Below are 24,160 nucleotides of genomic sequence, written 5' to 3'. Positions count from 1 at the left end.
GAACTGCTTTACAAGATGGTGGAGGAGGGGATTCGGCCCCATTTTCTGGGGGGCTGTCAATGTTCTCTTCTTGCCCAGAACTACTGATAAAAGGGCTGGTGATGAACCTGCCGTCCATGCCTAAGTATTCACGATATATGCTGGATATAGAGGTCTTTGTATTTTACCGTTTGGTACTAGTACTGCTGATGATAGTTTTAGGAAATATACACAGTGGATGACCGAGAGAGAGAGAGATGGGGGATCAAGAGAAAGAAATTGGAGAAGGTTATGAACAAATTTGAAAGCAACTTTAATGATTTTTTGGATAAACCTCATTTTTCTTCAGCCTTTTGTGTCCTGTGTCACCTTCAATGCTTGGTTAGCTTATCTTATGTCCATCAGAGTTCGGCAAATTGATGAAATCAGAATTAGTGCCAGGTTGACCTTGGTAATGATAAGTCCATAAGGGTGTTGCAAATTGAAATGATTGGATTAGTTGAGGCTTCTATGGTTACCTATTAAACAAACAAAAAAAAAAGTTGAGGCTTCATATGTTGTTGAAGGATGGAATATAATAGTTTATAATCTCAATGCATGCACTGTGGATTTTCTATTTGAAGGTAATGATTTTCCCGAGTTACTGTCTAGAAATGTAATATTGCAGAGGTGTAAATAGCTATATCAAGAGAGACATAAATAATAAATAGCATAATTAGAACTCTTTTGCATCATGCCTTATTGTGATTTCTCAATGCGTCCGGAGCCATAAATTCATAATCCAAAAGATGAGAATTTCCAGTCCTGGTCATTTCCATAACAAGGAAAAAAAAAAGAAACAGAGAAAGCAGCTATGTTCCATACATTAAATGGTATGCAGTCGTGTCTCATTTTATGTGTTTGTGGATTTGTTGTCATTTTGTTGAGGGGAACTGAAAGTTGGACAGCTGCAGTTTAATATGAAATTTAGTTTATGTTTTTGTGGATTTTGTTGTTATTTTGTTGAGGGCAACTGTAAGTTGGACAGCTGCAATTTAATATGAAGAAGATTTATGTTTTTGTGGATTTTGTTGTTATTTTGTTGAGGGCAACTGTAAGTTGGACAGCTGCAGTTTAATATGAAAGTATGTTGATGTTTTTGTGGATTTTGTTAGTCATTTTGTTGAGGGGAACTATAAGTTGGATAGCTGCAGTTTAATATGAAATTTAGTTTATGTTTTTGTGGATTTGTGACTCTCTTTTGTTGAGTCGTGTATTTGATGTAATCATTCAAGCAAAGTCATTATCTCTTCATGATCTGGGCAGCCTATATGACTACATGGTGTCATTCTCACTTGATGATGTTGGATAGGCATGAATCTGAATTTGCATCGATAGGCAGAGTTTTGTTGGCATATTATATAAAAGTACTTGTGGTCTCTCTTGTCATTTTGCATATCCAATAAAAAGCAGGCAATAAAAAGCTTTAAAACAATAATGGTTGTCAAAATGTGTTTGTTGGATAATTAGGTTGAGGAAAAAAATTAATTGAAAAATAATAATTTAAGTATCAAATTAAATTATTAATTAACATATGATTAGTGTAATTGTAAAATATGAAAGAAAAATAAAAAATAATACTTTTTAAAAAATAATATTATATTATTATTTTGATGAATCCAATGGCTAATCCAATGTGGAGTTATGGATAAAGAGGTTTTAGATATAAGGAAAACATGTACTTTTCATCAAAATTTAAAGATGAATTTGATGAATCCAATGCTAGTGCTCTTAATTAGAGCATTGCCATTGAAATAGCCATATTATTTAGTAAGTATGTACTTTTTATCAAATTTTGAAGATGTATTGGTATTGATATAGCCATATTTAGAGGTGGCTTTTCATCAAATTTTGGAGATGACTTTGAGCATTAGCATTGGCTTCATCAAAGTTATCTCTAAAATTTGATGAAAAGTACATATTTTTCATAGATCCAAAACCTTTGTAGCCAATATCCCACATTAGATTAGTCATTGAATTTATCAAAATAATAATATAATAATATTTTTTAATAATAAGATATTTAATATTTTTTTCATATTTTACAATTACACTAATCATATGTTAGTTAATAATTTAATTTGATTCTTATATTATTATTACAAGACAGTCTTTGTTTTTGGATATTGGACAAAATCACACATTTCTATACTATTATGGGGTACTACATGCACGAAATTGAAGGATATTCGTATTTACGTCCGTTGGAGATTAAACGTGAATAAAAAATAGATTTACTTGGTGAATAATAGATCTTCAAATTTAAAAAAATTCATCCATTTACTGTAGCTCAAAGCTTCTCACTTATCCCTTGAATTAATCTAATGTAGTAATATTTTGATAAAATTTATCATATTTTATATTTAATTAGACTTTTAATGAAATCAATATTAATGCTCGCCATAAAATGGCTAATTTCACACAAGATGCACCTATATTGGAATAGGCATAATCGTAAAGATATACTTTAGCTACGTTATCATTACATATATGTAAGTCTTTGTAGCTTTAGGCAAACATATTTAATTGTTTCTCTCTCTTGCCTACTCGCTTTTGTACATTGTGGTGAACATGGTTATTATATATTTTGATTTATAGGTAGTTGTTAGATATAAGCACAAAGTTGATTTTCATCTTATTATATAAAATGTGACACATTTATTATTATTGAATGATAAAAAATTATTCAATAAAGGATTATCTAATGATGATAAATATGTCACGTCTTACATAATGAGATGAAAATAAGATTGTAGTATGGTGTATAGAATTTTTCTATTTTAATACTTTGTGTATGAAAATTAAGTTAATTTAAATTGTTGGACTAATGCTATGTATTTTGAAGTTAATTTAAATTATAAAAAAATATTTAAAAATAATAATAAGAAATATATTAAAAAATATATAAAAATAATAATATTTTATTATTATAAAGAAGGAGAGAATTAAGTTCTGAGCACCAATGCTTATGCTTTAAAAGATATAAAAAGCGAGGATGGTTGAAGGGACGGTAGCCAGTGGAAGTGATTGTGTAGAAAGGTACAACTCCTCTCCCTACTTGCAAAATTCGATAGTTTAACAGGAGACTATGAAATTTCGTTTTGGAACATAGAAGGACATCCTTGGCGGTGCTTCAAAAAATAACCATAGGCTAGAAACCTAAAAAAAGCAGTTCTAAAAAAACAAAGGGTGATGCTACAGCCCCCGCTGAGAGCTCCCGCTGGGAGCTGTAGGTTATTTTATATATTTTTTATTTAAATAATTTTTTATCTAAATTTTTTAACATTTTTTAATATTTTAAAAAAATAATAAATTTAAAATATTATTAAGAAAATATTTTTTTAATCAAAAAGTAAAAAAATATATATTTTCTTAATTACGAAGTAAAATAAAAAATATTTTTTTATAATTTTTTATTTTACTTCATGATTAAGAAAATATTTTTAATAATATTATGATTTTTTAAAATATTTAAAATGGACATGTTACAGCTTCGTTGGGGTTCTTGCTGGGCTTAATATGTACTCTTTTATGTGTATTTTTTTAATTTATTTTTTATATAGATTTTTTTTACACTTTTAAAAAATAAAATAAATTTAAAATATCATTTAAAAACACTTTCTTAATCAGAAAGTAAAAAAAAAATTATTAAAAAATACTTCTTTAATCACGAAGTAAAATAAATATTATTTTTTATTCTATTTCTTGATTAAAAAAATATTTTTTAATAATATTATAATTTTTATTTTATTTTTTAAAATATTTAAAATTATTAATAATATTTATATTAAAAAAACTAAAATAAATAGATAAAAAAATGTTACATGCCCAGCGGGAGCCCCCAGCGGGGCATGTAGCATTTTCCAAAAACAAAACATAGACTAGATTCTTTGTAGCACTAGGTGGCCTAACTTCAAGATTGGACATGGCATATACTACAATTGTAAAGTTCCTGCCATACCAAACTCACTCTATAGAGCTCTCAATTTTTAGGGAAATAATATTTTCAGTTGTGGAATACGCGTAATCTCTTTAAAAAAAATAAGTAATTACAAGATTTACATAATAAAAAATTAATTTTTTAATAATAGACTCTATTATTTTTTAAAAAGATTGCGCGTCACTTTCACACTTTATGACACGACTGTGTTTAGCATTATTCTTCAAAGTTGCAAACTAAAGATCAAAGTTGCAACTAATGACCCAACTAATGATCGAAGTTGCAAACTCATGAATTTGTAGCTTGTAAAACACAATAAGAACCTTAATATCTGCATAAGTCATTTGTGCTGCAATTTTTCAAATGAACGCAATCATATTTGCAAGTTGCAATCAAATCCAAATAGTTCAGTCGTATCAGCCAACGCATTATATTCAAATAGCATGCATGAAGAACAAGAGTACTCATCCCTCGCTACTGCGATTCACAAACGAATCGGACTTTTCATTTAGCTTAGACCCCACCTTCAATCGATCGCAAAGGCTTTGGATCATCTTCCTCAACACTCTAACGAAGTTAACTTTTTGGTTTTCTTATTCATTTTCTTGTTCTTCTTGGGTGTGCTTATCTCCTCCACCACGTCATTCATGCAAACCATTTTCTTAGGAGCTTTGGGTTGTGCTACAGTTGCAGATGACATTCCTTCTTCTGACCTTTTTCCAGAATTCACGAAAGAATCAACGTCTTGGACTGATGGGAACTCCCTGCCATGGGGACCAAAAGGCCCTAAATTCCCTAAAGCATTGCCTTGCTCGAGCTCAGCCTTAGCTCCGGAAAGTGCAGCAGCTTCACAGGGTCTTCTTCCTTGAGCCATCGGATGGTCACTCTTTGAGCCAGCTCCATCGTGTGCAGCGCTGGAAACAGGCACTTGGGGTGAACCGGGTTTCAGAGGAGGGCCCAAAGTCACGATCTTGAAGGCTTGTGATGCAAGGCTTTTCAAGATGAAGTAGAACAGCCTATGGCAAAGGCTCAAAGATTGCATCTGGTGTTCTCTTTGATCCATCTGTTAAATTACGTCCAAAAATGTATACGGGTGTTATGTCGGGTATTATTGGTGGGAGAGGTTAGTTTAGAATCGATGCTACAGATAAATGAGTAGAAGTAATTGGAAACTTGGAGTGAGGGGTTTCTTTCGGAGACATCTATCCTTTGCTTTTATTAGAGGAGATCTTAAAGTCAAGTAAAGAAGCTCTAAAGAATATTTGTAGGCTTTGCCTTGGAAAAATGGCATCATTCATCATCATTCACACCTACTGGTTTGACAAGTTTAAGCTCCGTTTGGTTCCTGAATTGCAATTAGTACAGTTCATCTTTAAACTGCTCTCAGCATCCAAACACACGGTTTATACCGTTTGAATCTAGTTCAAAATTGAGTTCATCATGGAGCCCCGTAATTGACAAATCTTAATTGCATCTGACACGATTTTCCATATCTCTCATGGGGCCCACATGGCTAGTGCCATATGTCATATTGCTGCATACTTTTTTATTACTTTAGACTGTAGTTTATTATTTTTGCATTCTGGCACAGTGCAGTTTGTATAAAAAGTTTTGCCTTTTGCCCCAGCAGTGAGAATGAATGTCAGATGAATAGTTGATTTCAATAGTAGGACCCATTCATTTCTACAACTTCCTATAAATATACCTAAACTCATCTTAACATTCAAACACATATAAACTCATCTTAAGTGGACTTCACAAAACTCATTCAATCATATTAACTCATTACTATTCATAAAAAAACTCAACTTAGCTTAACATCTAAAAGCAGCCTTAACATGTCTATTTAAGTGGTTGCTATGTTAAACCACTTAAAATGTACCATAATAGTATATATTGTAGTGCTACAGACAAACACAAGTTTGTGTCTACCCGCGAACCACACTGATGTGGCATTTTGCCACGTCAACAATTATATATTAAAAAAAACAAAAAAAAAAAAGAAGGAGAAAAAGCAACCAGCGGGAAGAAGCTTTGTTTATTCAAGCTTGGAAGGAGAAAACACAACGGCAAACACCATTTCGTTCTCTTTCTCGGTATCAAATCTCTCGCCATTTGGTTCAGAGTTCTTCAATTAAACACCAACTGAACAAACATATTTGTTTTTTTCTTGAGGAACTTGAATTGACTTGCAATAGGACCCAACTTGCAGAAGACATAGCCCATTGTTTCAGGCCAATTTAACAAGATAATTACAAGTACAATTAACTTCATATATTGCCAAAACAGGAAAAATAGTTCATTTCATGCGGCTAGTAAGAGATGAAGAAAAGTCAACAAGCATCTTACCGAACAAGCATCTATGAAAAGACAACAATACAAAAGAAAAAAAAAAAAAAAAAGCTAGAGAAACTCTTTCTTGCGATTCAGTAGTTACGCGTTGCACAACTTAATTTGAATTGCGGATCAGTATCTAGGATGACATCGCACAGCTCTGTCGCGTTAGGGTTAGGGTTGGAAACGAGAGTCGCATAGAGAGAGGGCAAGGGAGAGAGATCGAGCAAGGGGAGAGAAACCAAAAAACACAAATATAAAACACACCGTTTGAAGAAAATTTATACAATTTCGGCTATTTTTAAACGAACCGTTTTATTTACTTCAAAACGGTGTGTTTGCCTCCACATAAGATGTCGTTCGCAGACATACGTGAGTCTATGCCTAGGTTTAGAATTTTTCTATCATATGTGATTCAAAATGACAAAATCAAATATGTGAATAGTAACATTGTTTTTTTTTTTTTTAAGAGAATGAAAACAAAAATCAAAAGGTCCCACTTAGATTCTTACTCATTTTCAATTCTTGAGAGGGATATTCAATATCAACAACAACAACAACAACAATAATAATAATAATAATAATAAAAGTATGACTCGAGGAAATTGTGCGAAGGACAAAACGTAATAAACACACGAGACAAAAGGGGGGAACTTTGGTATAAGTGGTAAGGGTGGTGATTCTCAAGTTTATTCCAACGGTTCTTTGTGTTGGCATTGTTAGGTAAAGCTCCAAGCCATTTCCATTGACATTTTATGCTTTCCACATCTTTATGTCCCGGAAAATTCCAAATCGGGCACCGACCACTGAATTTACAACCACCAATCAGAGATTCCCTGTAGGCACATTGCGGAGGAGGAGAGCGAGAGAGAGAGAGAGAGAATTCCCTGCAAAACTTGATTCATAATCGTGTCATGGGTCCGTTTGATAGGCCCCATCGCAGACCTATCACTGTTAAACACATTCAGACACATCTTTCCAATATATATATTTTTTTTTTCTTTTGCTGAATACATCCTTCCCATATTGCACACTCACTCGGGAAGCCTCTGGCCCAGCTAAGGATAGAGACCAAAGAAGCAGTTCCACATAAAACAATAACTAATGCAAATGCCACCAATGCAACTTCAATTGATCTTTTAAAGCTAACCACGGATGAAATTTGGAAATGAATAATGATCAGTGGCAATTCTTGATGGAAAGGCCATCCATCCTATGAACATAGAAAAGTTCTTGTGTATGTAACCTTTCCATTTGTACTGATGAATCTCGACATTCTGCTAAAGGATTGTCTATACATTCCCTACAACACAAAAGGATTCCTTGTTTGGAAGTATTACATTGCTATGAATCTCATAGCTTTGGAAACAACTCACAGACTGTGGCGAAGGACAGATGTGGACTGTGTCCTCATTTCATTTATTCCTTGCTGAGTTTATCTGATAAAATGAATTCATCAAGCAGGGAAATCCATCTGTTTAATAGACCCCATAGATTTTTATTAAGTTCAGAGAACAAAATTGAGTAGCATCAGTTAAGCATCCTCATCAGCATGGTCGATCTCAGACTTCAATCAAGGAGATTTCTGTGAAATCCGCCCACAGAGACGCCAATAAGCTCCAGAATGAAAGAGAGATTTCTCAAATATCCAGATATCACGGACAAGGACCTGAATGACATAAGTATTGGAGAGTGTCGGGAATGGATACTAAATATGTCAAAAAAGGAAACGTGAAATAACAAGTGAAAAGTTGCATTACATCTGACACTATGAACAGAATATTCGAACTGTTTTCAGTTTAAACTATCATTTAACTGTTCTGATACTCTGTAATATTACTAACTGTTCCAAAGGTTTAAATAAATAGAAAATGATGAATTTATTCATTTTATAATGTTCTAACAAGTGTTAATACATGCGTACAAGGGTTGCCTGCAATGGATCAATTGACCATCTATTAATGCTTTGTAATGATCACAAACTGTGCTGCGATAAAAAAAATTTGTAGTTATCATTGCTCAAATTAATGTATGTTAGACATAGCATGTCTGAGCCCAGGATGCTTAGCCACTCTACAAAATCCAAGAGAGCTAAAATGGGATTGATACATAAATTTGGCAGGACCACTTTATTAATATTACCTCCTTTGATTTATCTCCAGCTACGACAGCACCTCCTGAATCATAGGCTTCAAACTTCTGTAGGAACACACACGTAACTGAGAATTTTACATAGTTCTTGATAGATCAATGTATATCAATAACCTAGGAAAAATATATGTGGATGGTGAAACCAAACCACAGATTGTGTAAAACTCGGTTGCACTATTACGTATGATTTACCTCTTGTGGGAATATTGTCAGACAAAGTATATATTATGTCATAACACAAAACAACAGCATAGAAATAGCACCATTAAGTTCTATGGAAAATAGCAAGTGATTAGACTTATCATACACCAAACCGATTTGTATGCCTCATATATTTTACACTTTAGTCACCCCAAACTCACATATCAACACCCGCTTTGCCAACAACAAATGATCACAAACTTGCACAAAACTGTCAAAACCAGAACGAAGGTGTTTCTCACATAGGTTAGATTACACCCACATGGTGGATATAGATTATAAAATACAGACTTCAGTAAACAACAGACTTATACAACATAATAAAAAGATACGGAAATCTTAAATGCATAAAGTTCACCTGCTTTGTAAGAAACTCAAGTGTAAGTTGAATGAAAACCTTGTTGACGTCATTTCGATCAACGCCAATCTGTAATTAAAATTAAAAAAAAAAAAAAAAAAAGGCAACCTATAAATTTAATGTAAAAAAATGTTTAAACTGTCCTAAAAATCAATAACGAAAGTACTTGCCAGACGAGCTCGCAAAGTTCGTATCTTAATGACTGGTTCAACCATTTCCCAATAGACCTTACTCCACATGGATTCTCTTTGCTTGATTTCATTCTTGAGTGCCTAATACAAATATTGGAAATAACATCTCAAGTTTAAATTTATAATTCATGTAATAATTGTTATAGCAGGTCAATGGAAAAGAAGCTTACAGAGTACATTTTCTCCGTAACTGCTTTCCTTAATGATGTTTTGTCACCATTTGCCATTAGAGTGTTTATCTGGGAAAAACTCAGCATTGGGCACAGAAAATTCAATAACCAGATATATGAGAACTCAAATTATTTGCCTATATATTCTGTATCAAACACTGGAGTAATGGATCACATTCCCATGTTAGTTTCAGTTTGCAACAAACATTCCTTTTTGTTTTGCCTTCTTCCAAACCTTTCCTTTTAAGAAGTATTTTTTTTATAAAGTCCTTTCTTTCTAAAAAGCATGCTTACCGTAAACTTTCTAAATTGCAAAGACTCAAATATTTTGAATAGAATTGCAGAAAAAACCAGTAGAAATGTAATGGCAAGTCAAAAGTCAAGAACGTAACAAAAGTATACCTCCTTGTACAAACTTACAGCCTCAGTATAAAACTTCTGCTTTGAGTATCCAGATTTCCTTAATTTGGAAATGGCATAGGCACTTTTAAGCTGAGAATAAAATATAAAAAAATTGACAATGCACTTCAGTTGACAGCAAATACTCACCCATGGCCTTGCATAATCTGCTTTCTTACCCATAACTAATTCAAATTTCCATAACTAGACATTAAATAAAAATCCAAATCCAAATAAAGAAACTTGTAAGCAGCCACCCATTGTGCAAAGAGCATCACAACTTCGTGGAACACACATGCCATTGAAAGGGAGTGCAAGGGTAATGTATAAAGCTCTTACTCTAGACCAGAGATTAGGGGGGCGGGGTGGACTTAAAAAAACAATTTAAAGAACACGTGATATTTAAGTGGATACAAACTCCAGCATGTTAGAAGGAAAACAAGTAGCCTCAACAGAACTTCCAAATAAATTGAAATATAACTTACAAAAGTACAAATAACTCACCATAAGTAGGCATTCATGTGTTTCAACTCTAAAAGAATATCCACTTGTGTCATGTTTGAGTAATGAGATGAGATGAGAATTTTGTGAATAGTAGTAAATGATTTGTGAATAGTGGTAAAATGATTTGAATTAAGATGCTTTATTGGATTTTGGGAAAGGAGAAAGAAAATGTTGAATAAAAATATTATAAAGTTAAAAAATTGTTTAAATATTTATTTTTTAATATTATTTTTGTTTTGAAATTTGAAAAAGTTGTATTGGTTTTTGTGTTTAGTTTGGAAGTTGTAATGATTAGGTAATTATTGGATGAAAGTTGAAGATTTGAGAAATTGAAAAATGTTTTATATTTGAATGATGTTTGGGAAGGAAATTATGAGAAGTTTTTAGATGAGATGAGATGTTCTCAACTCATCTCACTTCCCAAACTTCAACTGGTTTTGTAACCAGTACAAGGTACAAAAACCATTGCAGCTAGCGGATGGGACCAAAAGGAGGATTGCATCCAGGGCTATTATTGCATAATAATAAACAAGAAAATGAATGGGAAAAAGGGAACACAAGAATATGGCAATCTTTTATGGTCACACCTGTTTACTACGATAGAAACATGTAGCAAGGATATATCCAGGAAAAAGGTTGAAATATATGACAGGCAAAGTCTCAACTAATTAGAAGCGGCACATGATAATGTCACCTCTAGAATAATGTCCTCTTTTGTTCTTTTCCAGCCAGTTCTTGTGAACCATCTGATGCATGAAAACATGAAAAGTCTGAACAGGAGGGAAATAGATGCTTTATGATTACTAGAATAAAATGCTTCATATTTAGCCCCTTTTTAAACAAGACTTTACAGATATTTTTTTGTGGGCTTTCAAATTTCAAGTTTACTAAAATATAACCAAAACTAAATCACTGCTGATTTACATGTATAATTACATGCTATTATACTATAGTATTACGTCTTGTTAACTTATTATATTAGACTTATTTCTTGTACTATTGTATCTAATTACATGTTACGAGTGTCTAACTTATTTATAACTTAATACCATACTAGATTATTTCAAGTGTCCAATTACATGTTATTAACTTATTATACTAGACTTATTTCTATACTAGTGTCTAACTCATTTCTATACTTGATTATGTATGGTAGTAATACTACGATATTTACATATACTAACTATTAGTCTATTTATATTATAGCATAAGTATATTATTTTATAATAATCAGCTCATACTAGTATATTATTTAATTTAACTATATAAATTCTAGTTATATAATTATATAACTATACTAGTATATGTAATAAATCTACAAATAATATATATTTTTATAACATATGTACAATATTGGAGCCGGAGTCGGAGGGTAAAGTTGGAGTCGGTTAGACAACACCTCCGACTCTTACTAGAAAATCAAAAAAAAAATTAAAATTCAACTTTGACTCCGTTTTGTCGGAGCTCTGACTTTGACGGTGTGGAGTGGGATTCGGAATCGGATTTTCGGATTTTAGCTCAACCCTAACATTGATCATGTCCTTCTTTACTAACGCCTCTCAATATCCCCATGCACTCATTGAATTTGTATAAATTCACTCTTGTAGTAAATCTTATGTCCAATTGATCCTTTTTTTTAATTCATAATTTGTTAACAAAAGAAGAAAACTTCAGCACAGAGGAATCCAAAAACAGTATGGGTGATTTCAAATTCATGATCATGTTAAATGCTTGACACCTGAACTTTATTATAATAATTTCTTTTTATATTTTTTTTTTATATATGTAATCAAGAAATTTTATTCATAGAAGTAGGCAAAGCCCAAGTACACAGAGAATATACATGAGAATTACTAATTAGAGTTTACAATCGAAAAAAGAAGATCATGGACATATAGTCCATTACAAACAATAACCCCACCCATAAGAACAAAGTTTTGAAAAAGAAAGCTTTGAGCTCATTCATTGTTCTCTCATGATCTTCGAAGCTTCTATCATTTATCTCCCGCCGAATGCACCAACACATGCATATAAGAACCATTTTCCAGATCGTTGCCACTTGTGAGTTGCCTCAGAGGCCTCTCCAACTTGCAAGGAAATCCACCAGTCTAAGAGTTATGACCCATGACAATCCAGTTCTCACGAAAAAATCATCCCACATGGTCCGGTCCACCTCGCAGTGTAAAAACAAGTGATTTACTAATTCACCATGCTTCTTACACATAAAACATCAGTCCAACACCATTACCCGATATTTCCTTAAGTTATCTATGGTATGGATCTCGTCCAGAGATGTTGTTCATACGAAAAAAGCTGCTTTTGAATGAGCTTTCTTCTGTCATATGCTCTTTCATGGGAACATAGTCATTCCAGGGCTCGTTAGAACTTGGTAAAACGATTTGACCGTGAATTTACCTTTCTTGGAGGGGCTCCAACTCAACTTATACGTGGTACCCTCTATCATGCTTACAGAATACAATGCCTCATTGAACTCTATGATAGTCTCCATCTCCCAGTCGTCAGCAGCCCTAATGAATTATACATTCCATTGAGGGGAGCTACTAGAAAAGACCAAGAGATCGGCTATCGCAACATCCTTTACTCGTGCGATCTCAAAAATAGCAGGGAATACATCTTGGAAGCTACATTCACACCACCATTTGTCATACCAAAATCTGATACGAGAGCCATCACCCACCACAATATGTTCATGTCTTCGAAAGATCTCCTAATGTATTTCCACAAACCCACTCCATATGTGCCACGTACCTCATTCGGGCACCATCCTCCCCAAGCCTCCCCAAACTATGAATCTATAATGGACTTCCATAGGGCCCCCCTTTCGTTTTGATACCTCCACAACTATTTACATAATAAGGCTTGGTTGAATTTCGTCAAGTTATGAATCCCCAAGCCACCCCCAGAAATTGGGGTACATACAAGTGACCAATTAACCAAATGAAATTTGAACTCTTCCTCCAATCCACTCCACAAGAAGTCTCGTTGCAACTTCTCTATACAGTTGACCACCTTTATGAGGGAGAGGGAGCAGAGAAAATAAATAGGTGGGTAAATTAGAAAGAATGCTTTTAATCAGAGTAAGTTTGCCACCTTTATACTTTCACCTTGACTATGATATATCATTCAGTATATATACTTTTCAAAAAGTCATTTCAATATATAAACACCCAGTCCTCCTTATGGGTAGGGCCTTTATGTTTTTTATTTTTTGTAAGTAAGAACTTTATTGAATGAAACTAGGCGAAGCCTATGTACACAAGAAGTATATAAAAGAAACACCTAATTACATTCTAGAAACCTGAAAAGAAAACAAAAACTCATGAGCATTCCCTCCCTTAAGAACAATAGCCAAAGACCATTGCAGCAAAGAAGACACAAACAATTTCCAAATATCCTCAACAGTTCGCTCCTTGTCGTTGAAGCACCTCTCATTTCTTTCCTTCCATAAACACCACATTAAACACAAAGGAATCATCCTCCATGCCGCTGCCAACTGAGAGCTATTGTGCTGCCTATTCCAACATGCTAGGGCCTTTAGGTTTCCGTTCCATAAGCAAATTTTACCTTAAATAACTAGTGTATAATGAAATTTGTAATTAATCGTGTGCACACAAATATCATGCAACCTCACAAGACCTATCTAGAGTTGCTATCAGTTTCGTGTAAGAAAACTTCTGAGGGTGCGGTGCATAGGACCTGGGTTAACTCTACAGGGATGGGTCCAAAAGGCCCTACCTTGGAGAGGTTCCCCGACATAAAAAAAAAAAACAAAAAGTTCTGTCAATTAGATTCAAACATGTACCATAAACAATCTATATGCTGTTCCACAAGAGTTTTTAGAGCTATAAGCTTGATTAAGGTTTTAAAACACTTTTAAATCTAACCTCTTCCAAAATGATATTGGTTCACGAGGTGCATAAGGTTCATAAATGATTCCAGGACTTAGCATTGATACTTTAAGAGCTCCCTACAAAAGCAATACCATAAGCATGTCATCAAATTTGCATTGCATATTAGAAGAATGAAGGCAGTTATCTCAAAAGAATTTTTAATATGATTTTTAACTAACAAGTAAACCTATAACCAATTGATGAGTTGCCAAGACCCGACAAAAAATTAACAAAAAATAAACTCAAATTCTATCCTTGCACTTGCAATGTCAAAAAATTGGGAGAGAAATATATGCCCAGCCATACTAATTGGATTTAAGAGGATTCCATAACAACATTTGGGATTGAAAAGAAGTGACATTTGTGCTCACTGAAAGGAGAGCACCATTGATAAGGTTTTTCATCTCTTAGTTACAACAGCATAGAGCATAATCACTCAATCTGATTACTAAGATGCTAAGCCTAAAAGTGATAGATATTAAGAAAGCAAATTTCAAAACAATATGCATGTTCAAGAAGAAACTTGAAAGAAATTTGTATGTAAGCAAGGAAGAAAAGTTGTCAGTGACTCCTAATATACAACTACAATTCTACACTCACTCCCATGGATTTTTTTTTTTTTTTGACCGGTCACTTAAGTCCATGGCTTTTTAAAAATCTCTTATACTTACGTTTAGGAAATCATTTTTTCGTATAAAAAGGTAAAAAAAAATTAATCAGATTTTAAATTTATTTAGCTTGAGAAATCCAAACCAAACAGGCCATAAAAGAACCACTTGAGGATTCACATCTCCTACCCTTAAGGTGAAGGGAAAATGCTACAACTTAATTTGCACACTCTTGTTCTCATGAATTTGATGTTTCCTCCCTAATATTTTATTCTTTCTCTGCAGTTTTGTATATCTTGCATGTCCAACCGGTTTTATCCTTTGTCTAGATTTAGATCAAATATAATATTTACAAACTAAAACTTTGAGCATAGCAGTTTGTAATCAAATAAGAATTAGCCACGATTTTGCAATCATGCCAAGAAGAATGAATTAGACTATGAATTACTAAAGAGTAAAGAAAACGCACCATCTGTCGTGCTTGTGGAGGGGCTTTTGTTTGTGTTGATAACAACCTCATGTTGTTGGAGACTGTCAAAAATTCAGCAGCCTAAAATAAACAAAAATAGATACTTGATGAATACAAACAGACTCTCATTTAGACAACATGACCTCAGCCCACAATCCTTGTGGAAGGACAGGATACAATCTTACACCTTTTTCTTAATATAATTAGTCTTAAACATCTTTACTCTTGGATTATAGATGTAACAGCCGATGTGTATGTTGAGGGAAAAATGTGTTCAATTGGCATATTCTTGTGAAAACCTATGTAAAGTTGAGTTGTAACAAGTGTTGATGCATTAGTACATGAAAAATATTGAAGTATGCTCAACATGGCTCGACTGGCGCTCGACATTCCAGCGCTCGAGCGAAACCTTCCAGAGAGGTTCGCTCGATTGGCGCTCGACATGGCGCTCGAGCGGAACCAAGACAGAGTGGTTCGCTCGAGGTGAGCTTGACGTAACGCTCGAGCTGAACCCATCCAGAGTGGTTCGCTCGATATGCGCTCGACTTGGCGCTCGAGCGGAACCAAGACAGAGCGGTTCGCTCGAGGTGAGCTTGACGTGGCGCTCGAGCAGAACTCATCCAGAGTGGTTCGCTCGATGTGCGCTCGACGTGGCGCTCGAGCGGAACCCGTCCAGAGACATCCAGAGATGTTCGCTCGACACCTCGCTCGAGCGGTTTCAGAAGATAACGTGCGCTCGACCTTCGCTCGACACCTCGCTCGAGCCAATGTTCAAAGACAACCTAAAATTCATGCTTTGGGCGCCGTGACTTGCTGGGACTATAAATATAACAGATCATTTCTGTTGTGTGGTGTGGAAAAACAGAGCAAAACCTTAAGTGTTTCAAGAGCCAAAGAGAGAAACCTATTCCTCACCTTGTGAATCTCTTTTGGACAAACACTAATCCACCACACCACTCTCAAAATCAAACCTCTTTCAAAGTCCATTGAAGTGGACGTTTTGTTGGCCGGAAGGTTTCCGGAGCTGCTGTTGATGCAGAGATCGAGAGGTTCTCGTGGAAAGCTATAGAAGGTCGGAGTTCCGACACTACATGCGTGTAGAGATCGAGTGGGTCACTCGTGATGTTGCAAGCCAAGTTTAGGAAACTACAAAGGTTTTGTGAGTGTTTCTATATTGGTTGTAATGAACTTTTTCTATAGTGGATTTTAGGTGGTGCCTTACACCCGGAGTGGTTTTAGAATTTGAAGAAGTTCTTCAAATGAGTTTCCACTTCGTGACCAAAATCATTGTGTTAATTATTCTTGTTCATTGATTAACTGTTTATTTGTTTCTGTTTTTGAAAAGACCACAAAAATTGGAATACACCTATTCACCCCCCCTCTAGGTGTAGTGATTGGTAGAACCACTGCTTTTTCAATTGGTATCAGAGCGGGTTCACTCCGCTGGGATTAAATTCCTGAGTGTGATCCTGCTGTTGTGGTTATTATGGAGAAGTCTCAATCTCTCACATCGCCACCTTATTTTGATGGAAACAACTATGCTTATTGGAAAGTTCGAATGAGAGCTTTCCTAAAATCTGTGGATGAACGAGTATGGGTTTCTATAACAAAGGGATGGAGAGAACCAGTCACTATTATTGAAGGAGTTCAAACCCCCAAAAGTGTGGATAATTATTCTAGGGATGAAATTAATGAATGTGGTTGGAATAGCAAAGGCCTGAATGCGATTTTCATGGCCGTGTCCCAGGAGGAGTTCAAGCGAATCTCCATGTGTGAGAATTGCAAAGAAGCTTGGGACATTCTTGAGATCACCCATGAGGGCACCAAGGCTGTGAAGAATTCTAAACTTCAAATGCTGACCACAAGTTTTGAAGAACTGAGAATGAAGGATGATGAAACATTTGATGCTTTTTATGCCAAATTAAATGATGTCGTCAATTCTCGTTTTAATTTGGGGGACAGAATTCCTGAGAATAGAATTGTGAGAAAAGTTCTCAGATCACTCCCTGAGAGGTTTCGTCCTAAAGTTACTGCCATTGAGGAAAGTAAAGATCTGGACAGTATGAGAATTGAAGAATTGGTAGGCTCTCTGCAAACATATGAACACACTCTTCCTGTGGATAAGAAACACAAGTCCATAGCCCTCAATACCATTAGAGAGGAGTCAAATGAGTCATCTGATGAGTCAGCTATGAGTGACAGAGAAATAGCTTTTTATGCTAAGAAGTTCAGGAAAATGTTTGTGGCTAGAAACAATAAGAACCAGAGGCCAGAGAAGAAAAAGTTTGAGAGATATAATAGAGGCTCGAGTTCAGGGAACAAGGAGAGAAGCACTGAGAAGTACACTAAAGCTAATAAAGACAAGGTACAATCAAAGGTGCAGTGTCATGAATGCCATGGATTTGGACACATTCGTCTGGAATGTGCAAATTACAAAAAGGCAAAAGAAAGAGCTAAGATTGCATCTTTAAGTGAGAGTGAGTCAGAGTCGAGTGAATCATCAGATAACTCTACGCCAAAAGGAAATCTTAACTACATGGCATTCACTGCCTCTGCTAGCAGCAAAAGTCAATGTAGTGAATCAGTGTCTGATGATGGGAGCATATCTGGAAATGAATCTGGGTATGAAGATCAGTTGCAAGAAGTCTACGAGAAGCTGTATAAGGAATGTGTTAAATTGAGAAAACGCAACAAAGCGCACATTGAGGAGATAGACTTCAGCAAACGAGAAAATGAAGGGCTTCAAGGCAAATTAAATGAAGCCATTGGTCTAACTGATCAGCTAAAAATGAGGAATGTATCTCTAGAAGAGGAATTAAAAAAACAAGAAAGTGAGATGATTCTGTTGAAGGATAAACTGAAATCCGTGTCCACTGGGAAAGAAAAGCTGGATGAAATCCTGAGGTCAGGAAAGCCTCCTGGTGATAGGAGTGGACTAGGATATGATACAGAGAAATCTGATACAGCTACTACATCAAAAGTCTCCTATAAGAATGAGAAGAAAACTGTGTTTGTTCGTGAGTCTGTTGCAAAAGGGAATGCTAACCCATCTAACAAGGGTAAGAAATCCTCTCATGTAAAAATGGGTGTTCAGTCTCATGATAAATCAAGAGTTCGAAATACAAGCCCTGTGTGTCACCACTGTGGTAAGACTGGTCATGTTATAGGAGACTGTTTTAGATTGAAGAGATGCACCATGTATGATCATCATACACGCTCTCAAAGTAGAAGTGTGTACTCACCAAAAATGGATAGAAATCCCAGAACAGCTCCTAAATATGTCTCATCTTTCAGGGGACAAAGAGAACACAAAAAGAATTACGTGTGCCATAATTGTGGTAAGGCTGGTCACATTCGACCAAATTGTTATGAGCTTAGGAGGAATCCTATGAGAGATGGAAATAGTGAATCGAGAAGAGGACATTTAAATCTTTGGAGTCAAGTCAGGGCCCTAACTAGACAAAATGAGATGCTAAATGTCAAGATAGACCAACTTTCAACTAGCAAAAAGGACATCTTTCCCAAAGTTAGAAAAATGTGGGTCAGAACTGGAAAAATGCACACGTGCCATGTGGCACACATTGCTCTAAACACCAGAGACACCTACATGTGGTATCTTGATAGCGGGTGTTCTCGCCATATGTCGGGTGATAAAAGTCTATTTAAAACAGTTGAGGAGTACAAGTGTGGAACAGTAACATTTGGAGATGAGGGAAAAGCTGATATAATAGGAAGGGGTGAAATTGAAATACCTGGACTACCCGTCTTGAGAGAAGTCCTATTTGTTGATGGATTAAAAGCAAATCTCCTAAGTATAAGCCAAATGTGTGACAATGGTGCAGAAGTCCGTTTTTCAAAAGATATGTGTATTGTTTCAGATAATAATGGAAATTGCATGATGCAGGGAACAAGGACATCTGATAATTGTTATGGCCTTGCCTCTAAACCTCAGTATAGTTGCAATAGTACTAAGAGTGAAACTACTGACCTCTGGCATCAAAGACTTGGACATGTGAATCACAAAAATCTATCTAAGATTGCCAAGAAAGAGATGGTGATGGGATTGCCTGAGCTGGGTAAAGCAGAGACTCCTGTTTGTGGGTCATGTCAGTTGGGAAAACAAGTTAGAACAGCTCACAAGAACACAACGGCTATCCTGACCGAACGACCATTAGAGTTGCTGCACATTGATCTGATGGGACCCTCTAGAACTGAGAGCTTGGGGGGAAAGAGATACATACTGGTAATGGTAGATGATTTCACCAGATACTCCTGGGTAGAATTTCTGAGAGAAAAAGGTGAAGCTCCTAATGTGATTAGAACTTTGTGCAAGAAACTTCAGAATGAGCAAGGGAAAGCAATAGTCAGAATTAGGAGTGATCATGGAAGAGAGTTTGAAAACTCAAATCTTGAGAGTTTCTGTGATGAAGAAGGTATCAGTCAAGAATTTTCTGCCCCTATCACTCCGCAACAAAATGGAGTGGTCGAAAGAAAAAACAGAGTTATTCAAGAAATGGCACGGGTCATGATTCACAGCAAAAGTGTACCTACTCACTTCTGGGGAGAAGCTGTGAACACAGCATGTCATATTGTGAATAGAGTCTATCCACGACCAAACACTTCCAAAACACCATATGAGATGTGGAAAGGAAAGAAACCTAATGTGAAATACTTCCGGGTGTTTGGAAGTAAATGCTACATTTTGAGAGATAGGGAAAACTTAGCTAAGTTTGACCCTAAGAGTGATGAGGGAATTTTTCTTGGATATTCCAGAAACAGTCGTGCTTATAGGTGTTACAATCTACGCACCCAAACCGTCATGGAATCCATAAATGTGGTGGTGAATGATGCTCCTGGAGAGGAGTTAAACAAGGAAGAGCTAACCCACACACCGAGTGAAATTGGACAAGAAGATTTTGGTACACTGAATCAGAACTTAGAGACCTCTTCAAGTGAAAAAGTGAGTTACCAAAAGGAGCCCTCTTCAAGAGTAAAGTTAAATCATCCTCAGGATAACATCATAGGACACATAGATGAAGGAATGAGGCTGAGGAGGAAAGTGATAAATCAATTGGCTTACTCAAGCTACATCTCACAAATTGAACCAAAGAGAATCGAAGAAGCCTTAAATGATGAGAATTGGTTGAATGCTATGCATGAAGAAATAAACCAATTTGTGAGGAATAATGTGTGGTACTTGGTGCCAAGACCAGAGAATCACAATGTCGTGGGTACTAAGTGGATATTTAAGAATAAGTCGGATGAGAATGGTACAATAGTGAGAAATAAAGCAAGATTGGTTGCTCAAGGGTATGCACAAATGGAAGGAATAGACTTTGACGAGACCTTTGCACCAGTTGCTAGACTTGAATCTATCCGGATATTATTCAGCATTGCATGCCACATGTGTTTTAAGCTGTATCAAATGGATGTCAAGAGTGCATTTCTGAATGGGATCCTCCAAGAAGAAGTGTACGTCGAACAACCGAAAGGTTTTAATGATCCAAAATACCCTAATCATGTCTATAGGTTGAAGAAAGCCTTATATGGTTTGAAACAAGCTCCTAGAGCTTGGTATGAGAGGCTTACTTCATATCTTGAAGATCACAATTTTCTGAGAGGAAATGTTGACAGAACACTGTTTATCAGAAAAGTTGGAGAAGACATAACAGTTGCTCAAATCTATGTAGATGACATTGTATTTGGATCATCGATTGACGCCTTGGCTCTTGAGTTTGCCGAAGAAATGAAAAATGAATTTGAAATGAGCATGGTGGGTGAACTAACCTTCTTTTTAGGACTCCAAGTGAAACAGTTAGATAATGGGTTGTTCATATCTCAATCCAAATATGCAAAGGAATTAATCAAAAAATTTGGATTAGATGGGAAAAGCCATGCCAGAACCCCCATGAGCACGAGTGTTAAGCTTAGTACTGATGGGTCAGGCAAGAATGTTGAGCAATCCTTGTATAGGAGCATAATTGGGAGTCTACTGTATCTCACTGCAAGTAGACCAGACATTGCTTTTAGTGTTGGGGTCTGTGCTAGATTTCAAGCCAATCCTAAGGAATCACATTTAGTAGCTATCAAACGCATACTTCGCTATGTAAATGAGACAGTCAATTATGGGATCTGGTATTCTAGAGACTCTAATACTGAGCTTGCAGGCTATTCCGATGCTGACTGGGCAGGTAATGCAGATGATAGGAAAAGTACTTCTGGTGGGTGTTTCTATGTCGGCACAAACCTTATTGCCTGGATGAGCAAGAAGCAAAACTCCATATCGCTATCCACGGCTGAGGCTGAATATATTGCTGCAGGCAGCTGTTGCACGCAATTGTTGTGGATGAAGCAAATGTTGTGTGACTATGGCATTACTCAAGGTATGATGAGCATTTATTGTGACAATACTAGTGCCATAAACATTTCAAAAAATCCTGTCCAACACTCTAGGACCAAGCACATTGACATTAGACATCATCTTATTCGAGAGCTGGTAGAAACACGTGTTGTGACTCTTGAGTACATTCCCACCGAACACCAACTAGCCGACCTTTTCACTAAACCTTTGGATGGGCTTCGGTTTGAATTACTTAGAAAGGCTATTGGTATCTGTGCATTGACCTGAGGGTTGAAACATGCATAACATGCATTGCATGCATTACATGCATTTTTTTTCTTCTTTCTTTTATTTTTGTTATTTTGTGATTATTCATCGTCTTATTCCTTTTTGGGTAATACTGCCTTTACATGCACTCCATGGTTGTGATTTTTAGTTATTGGTGCTGTTAATTCTAAAAATCTAGGTGCATGTGTCTTTTGAGAATTGTATCATATATCTATGGCTTACAAAGGTTTGAAACATGAGTATCAGTTGTAATCTGTGACTAGCTTCACACACTTCACTCCACGCTTAGTCAATCGACGTTTCACCACCGTGAGTTCTTGGGGAGGCAATCAAAAGTGTTAGGAAACTCTACCTACACACAGAATTGACCACGGGCTAGACAACCTCATTATTGTTCCCTTGCACAAAGAAAAAGAAAAAGGGATGTTGTTGCATATTTAAAAAAAAAAAAAGGATAAAAGAAAAGGGTAAACAAGTATCCTGACATTGATACAGATAATCAAACAGAAGCATCTAGGTGCTAGCAGCATTGGGTTTGACTTTCTGCATCATGGAAGAGTTTCTCAAACACTTATGGTTTCTTGTACAGCCCAACCCCACTCACACCTTTTGGTTGAAATTTCTTGATTAAGCAAGGAATTTGTCAACACGGCTGTTTTGATTACTTGTGATACTTTGTTTTTATTACCTGCGTGTTTTATAATGACATGATGCCTTTCTACATTTGATGTGTGTGAATGATTTAAAAATTAACCTCATTAATAGTTGGATCACACTGATTTTTTTTAAAGGCAGAAAAGTAAAATTGTGGGAAGCCGCTCGAGCGAACTTAAAAGCCGCTCGAGCGAAAGTGTTTTAAAATGCCCCGCGCCCCTTTCTTTTTCCCCAGCCTGCTTCTTTCTCTCTGCGCCGTTTCTTCTTCCCCTTCTTGCGCGACATCTCTCTCTTCTCACCGTGTGTTTTCATTTGATTTCTCTCAAGAAATCACATTATAATCACGGTAAGTCTCTAATCTTTGATTCTCTCCAATCATTTTCGGTGTTTATCTTGAATTTCTTCATGCATTTTCCATATACATGCATTTCGGAATTTAGGGCTTTTGATTTGGGGATTCCGAAATGGAGCATTCTTGGTGATTTGTTTGGTGTTTGAATGGACCTCTTGGTTGTCCATTCCTATTCTCTTTGTATTTAGGAGGTTCTTAGAACCCCCAAGGGGTTTTTCATTTGGTTTGTACTTGGATGCACTCCAAGTGCTCGGTAAAATGCTTCAATGAAGTTTAATTTCTTATTTTCATCATGCATTGATACTACATTATCCCCATGGTCATGTTTGTCTATTCTAGTGTTGGGATAGTGTTTGGCATTGAGACTTGGGACCTCCATTGGGTTTAAAACCCAATCTTGGCTTAATTGAGTTTGAAGTGCTCAAAAATGCAAAATGGTTGTTATATTGTGTTAGTGGGCATGTGCATTGTGCATTATGCATTTTGACATTGTTTTAGCAACATTGCATAAGTTTGGCTTGGTTCACAATTAGGCATGTGCATTGTGCATTATGCATTTTGACATTGTTTTAGCAACATTGCATAAGTTTGGCTTGGTTCACAATTAGGCATGTGCATTCATCAAGCATTGGGCATTTCACATTACCTTTAGCCTTGTCTAACGGTCATTGATTTTGTCCAGCATCTATCATGTCTCGAAGGGTTCGTTCACGCCAAAATCCTCCAGCCCCCGCTCAAGCACATTTTCGCAATCCTCATGCAAGAGAACTCTACACTCAAAATTTTTCCACCCGTTCTCTTATTGTTGAGCGGGAAGTTCTCCTTGGTGAGCTTTCTGAGACTGTAATTCCTCGCATTTTTGAGTCTCGCTAGTGGCTCGCCTTGACTACTGGTCATCCCACTCCTTCTGTGGAGTTGGTTAAGGAGTTCTACTCCAATATTGATGCCATCGCTGATGATGGCTCTTTTGAAGTCAGTCTCTGGAACATTGTTTTCCGGGTGACTCCGGGCATGGTTGCGGACTTGCTACATGCCCCGCGAGTGGCAAACCCCACTTATCCATATACACGGACTTCTCCTCCAAGTCCGACTGTCATTGTTCAATGTTTAATCGGTCATTTTTCGAGTTGGGATGGTAAGACACCCATTCTCACCTCTCGTTTTTCCCCCGAGTTTCTCATTCTCAGTAGGATAGTCCTTACAAACCTTTATCCTACTGGTCATCAGAGTGATGTCGGTCCTGACCGCGCCACTCTTTTGTATGCATTGATA

The 24,160-nt window shown here is 36.1% G+C and overlaps 1 protein-coding gene across 2 annotated transcripts in view; it reads right to left on the bottom strand.

Moving 5' to 3' along the window:
• Positions 1-7,672: 7,672 nt before the first annotated feature.
• The window catches only part of LOC109004542 (39S ribosomal protein L45, mitochondrial), a 27,418-nt gene continuing 10,930 nt past the window's right edge, over positions 7,673-24,160 (bottom strand). Inside the window, exons 4-12 of one of the 2 annotated variants that reach the window (XM_035693278.1) lie at positions 15,255-15,335; positions 14,172-14,254; positions 10,961-11,012; positions 9,784-9,855; positions 9,364-9,432; positions 9,173-9,274; positions 9,003-9,071; positions 8,435-8,491; positions 7,673-7,961 (exon numbers count right to left, since the gene is read on the bottom strand). In XM_035693278.1, coding sequence (XP_035549171.1) covers positions 7,866-7,961; positions 8,435-8,491; positions 9,003-9,071; positions 9,173-9,274; positions 9,364-9,432; positions 9,784-9,855; positions 10,961-11,012; positions 14,172-14,254; positions 15,255-15,335 — 681 coding nt within the window. In that variant the 3' untranslated portion in view covers positions 7,673-7,865. Of the gene's footprint in view, positions 7,962-8,434; positions 8,492-9,002; positions 9,072-9,172; positions 9,275-9,363; positions 9,433-9,765; positions 9,856-10,960; positions 11,013-14,171; positions 14,255-15,254; positions 15,336-24,160 lie in introns of both variants that reach the window. The other variant, XM_018983117.2, reaches the window with a different exon arrangement.

The sequence above is a fragment of the Juglans regia genome, chromosome 8 (genome assembly GCF_001411555.2).
Source record: "Juglans regia cultivar Chandler chromosome 8, Walnut 2.0, whole genome shotgun sequence".
NCBI classification, from domain to species: Eukaryota; Viridiplantae; Streptophyta; class Magnoliopsida; order Fagales; family Juglandaceae; genus Juglans; species Juglans regia.
Note: the sequence above shows the minus strand (reverse complement) of the source record. Positions and strands in the feature narration are given on the sequence as shown.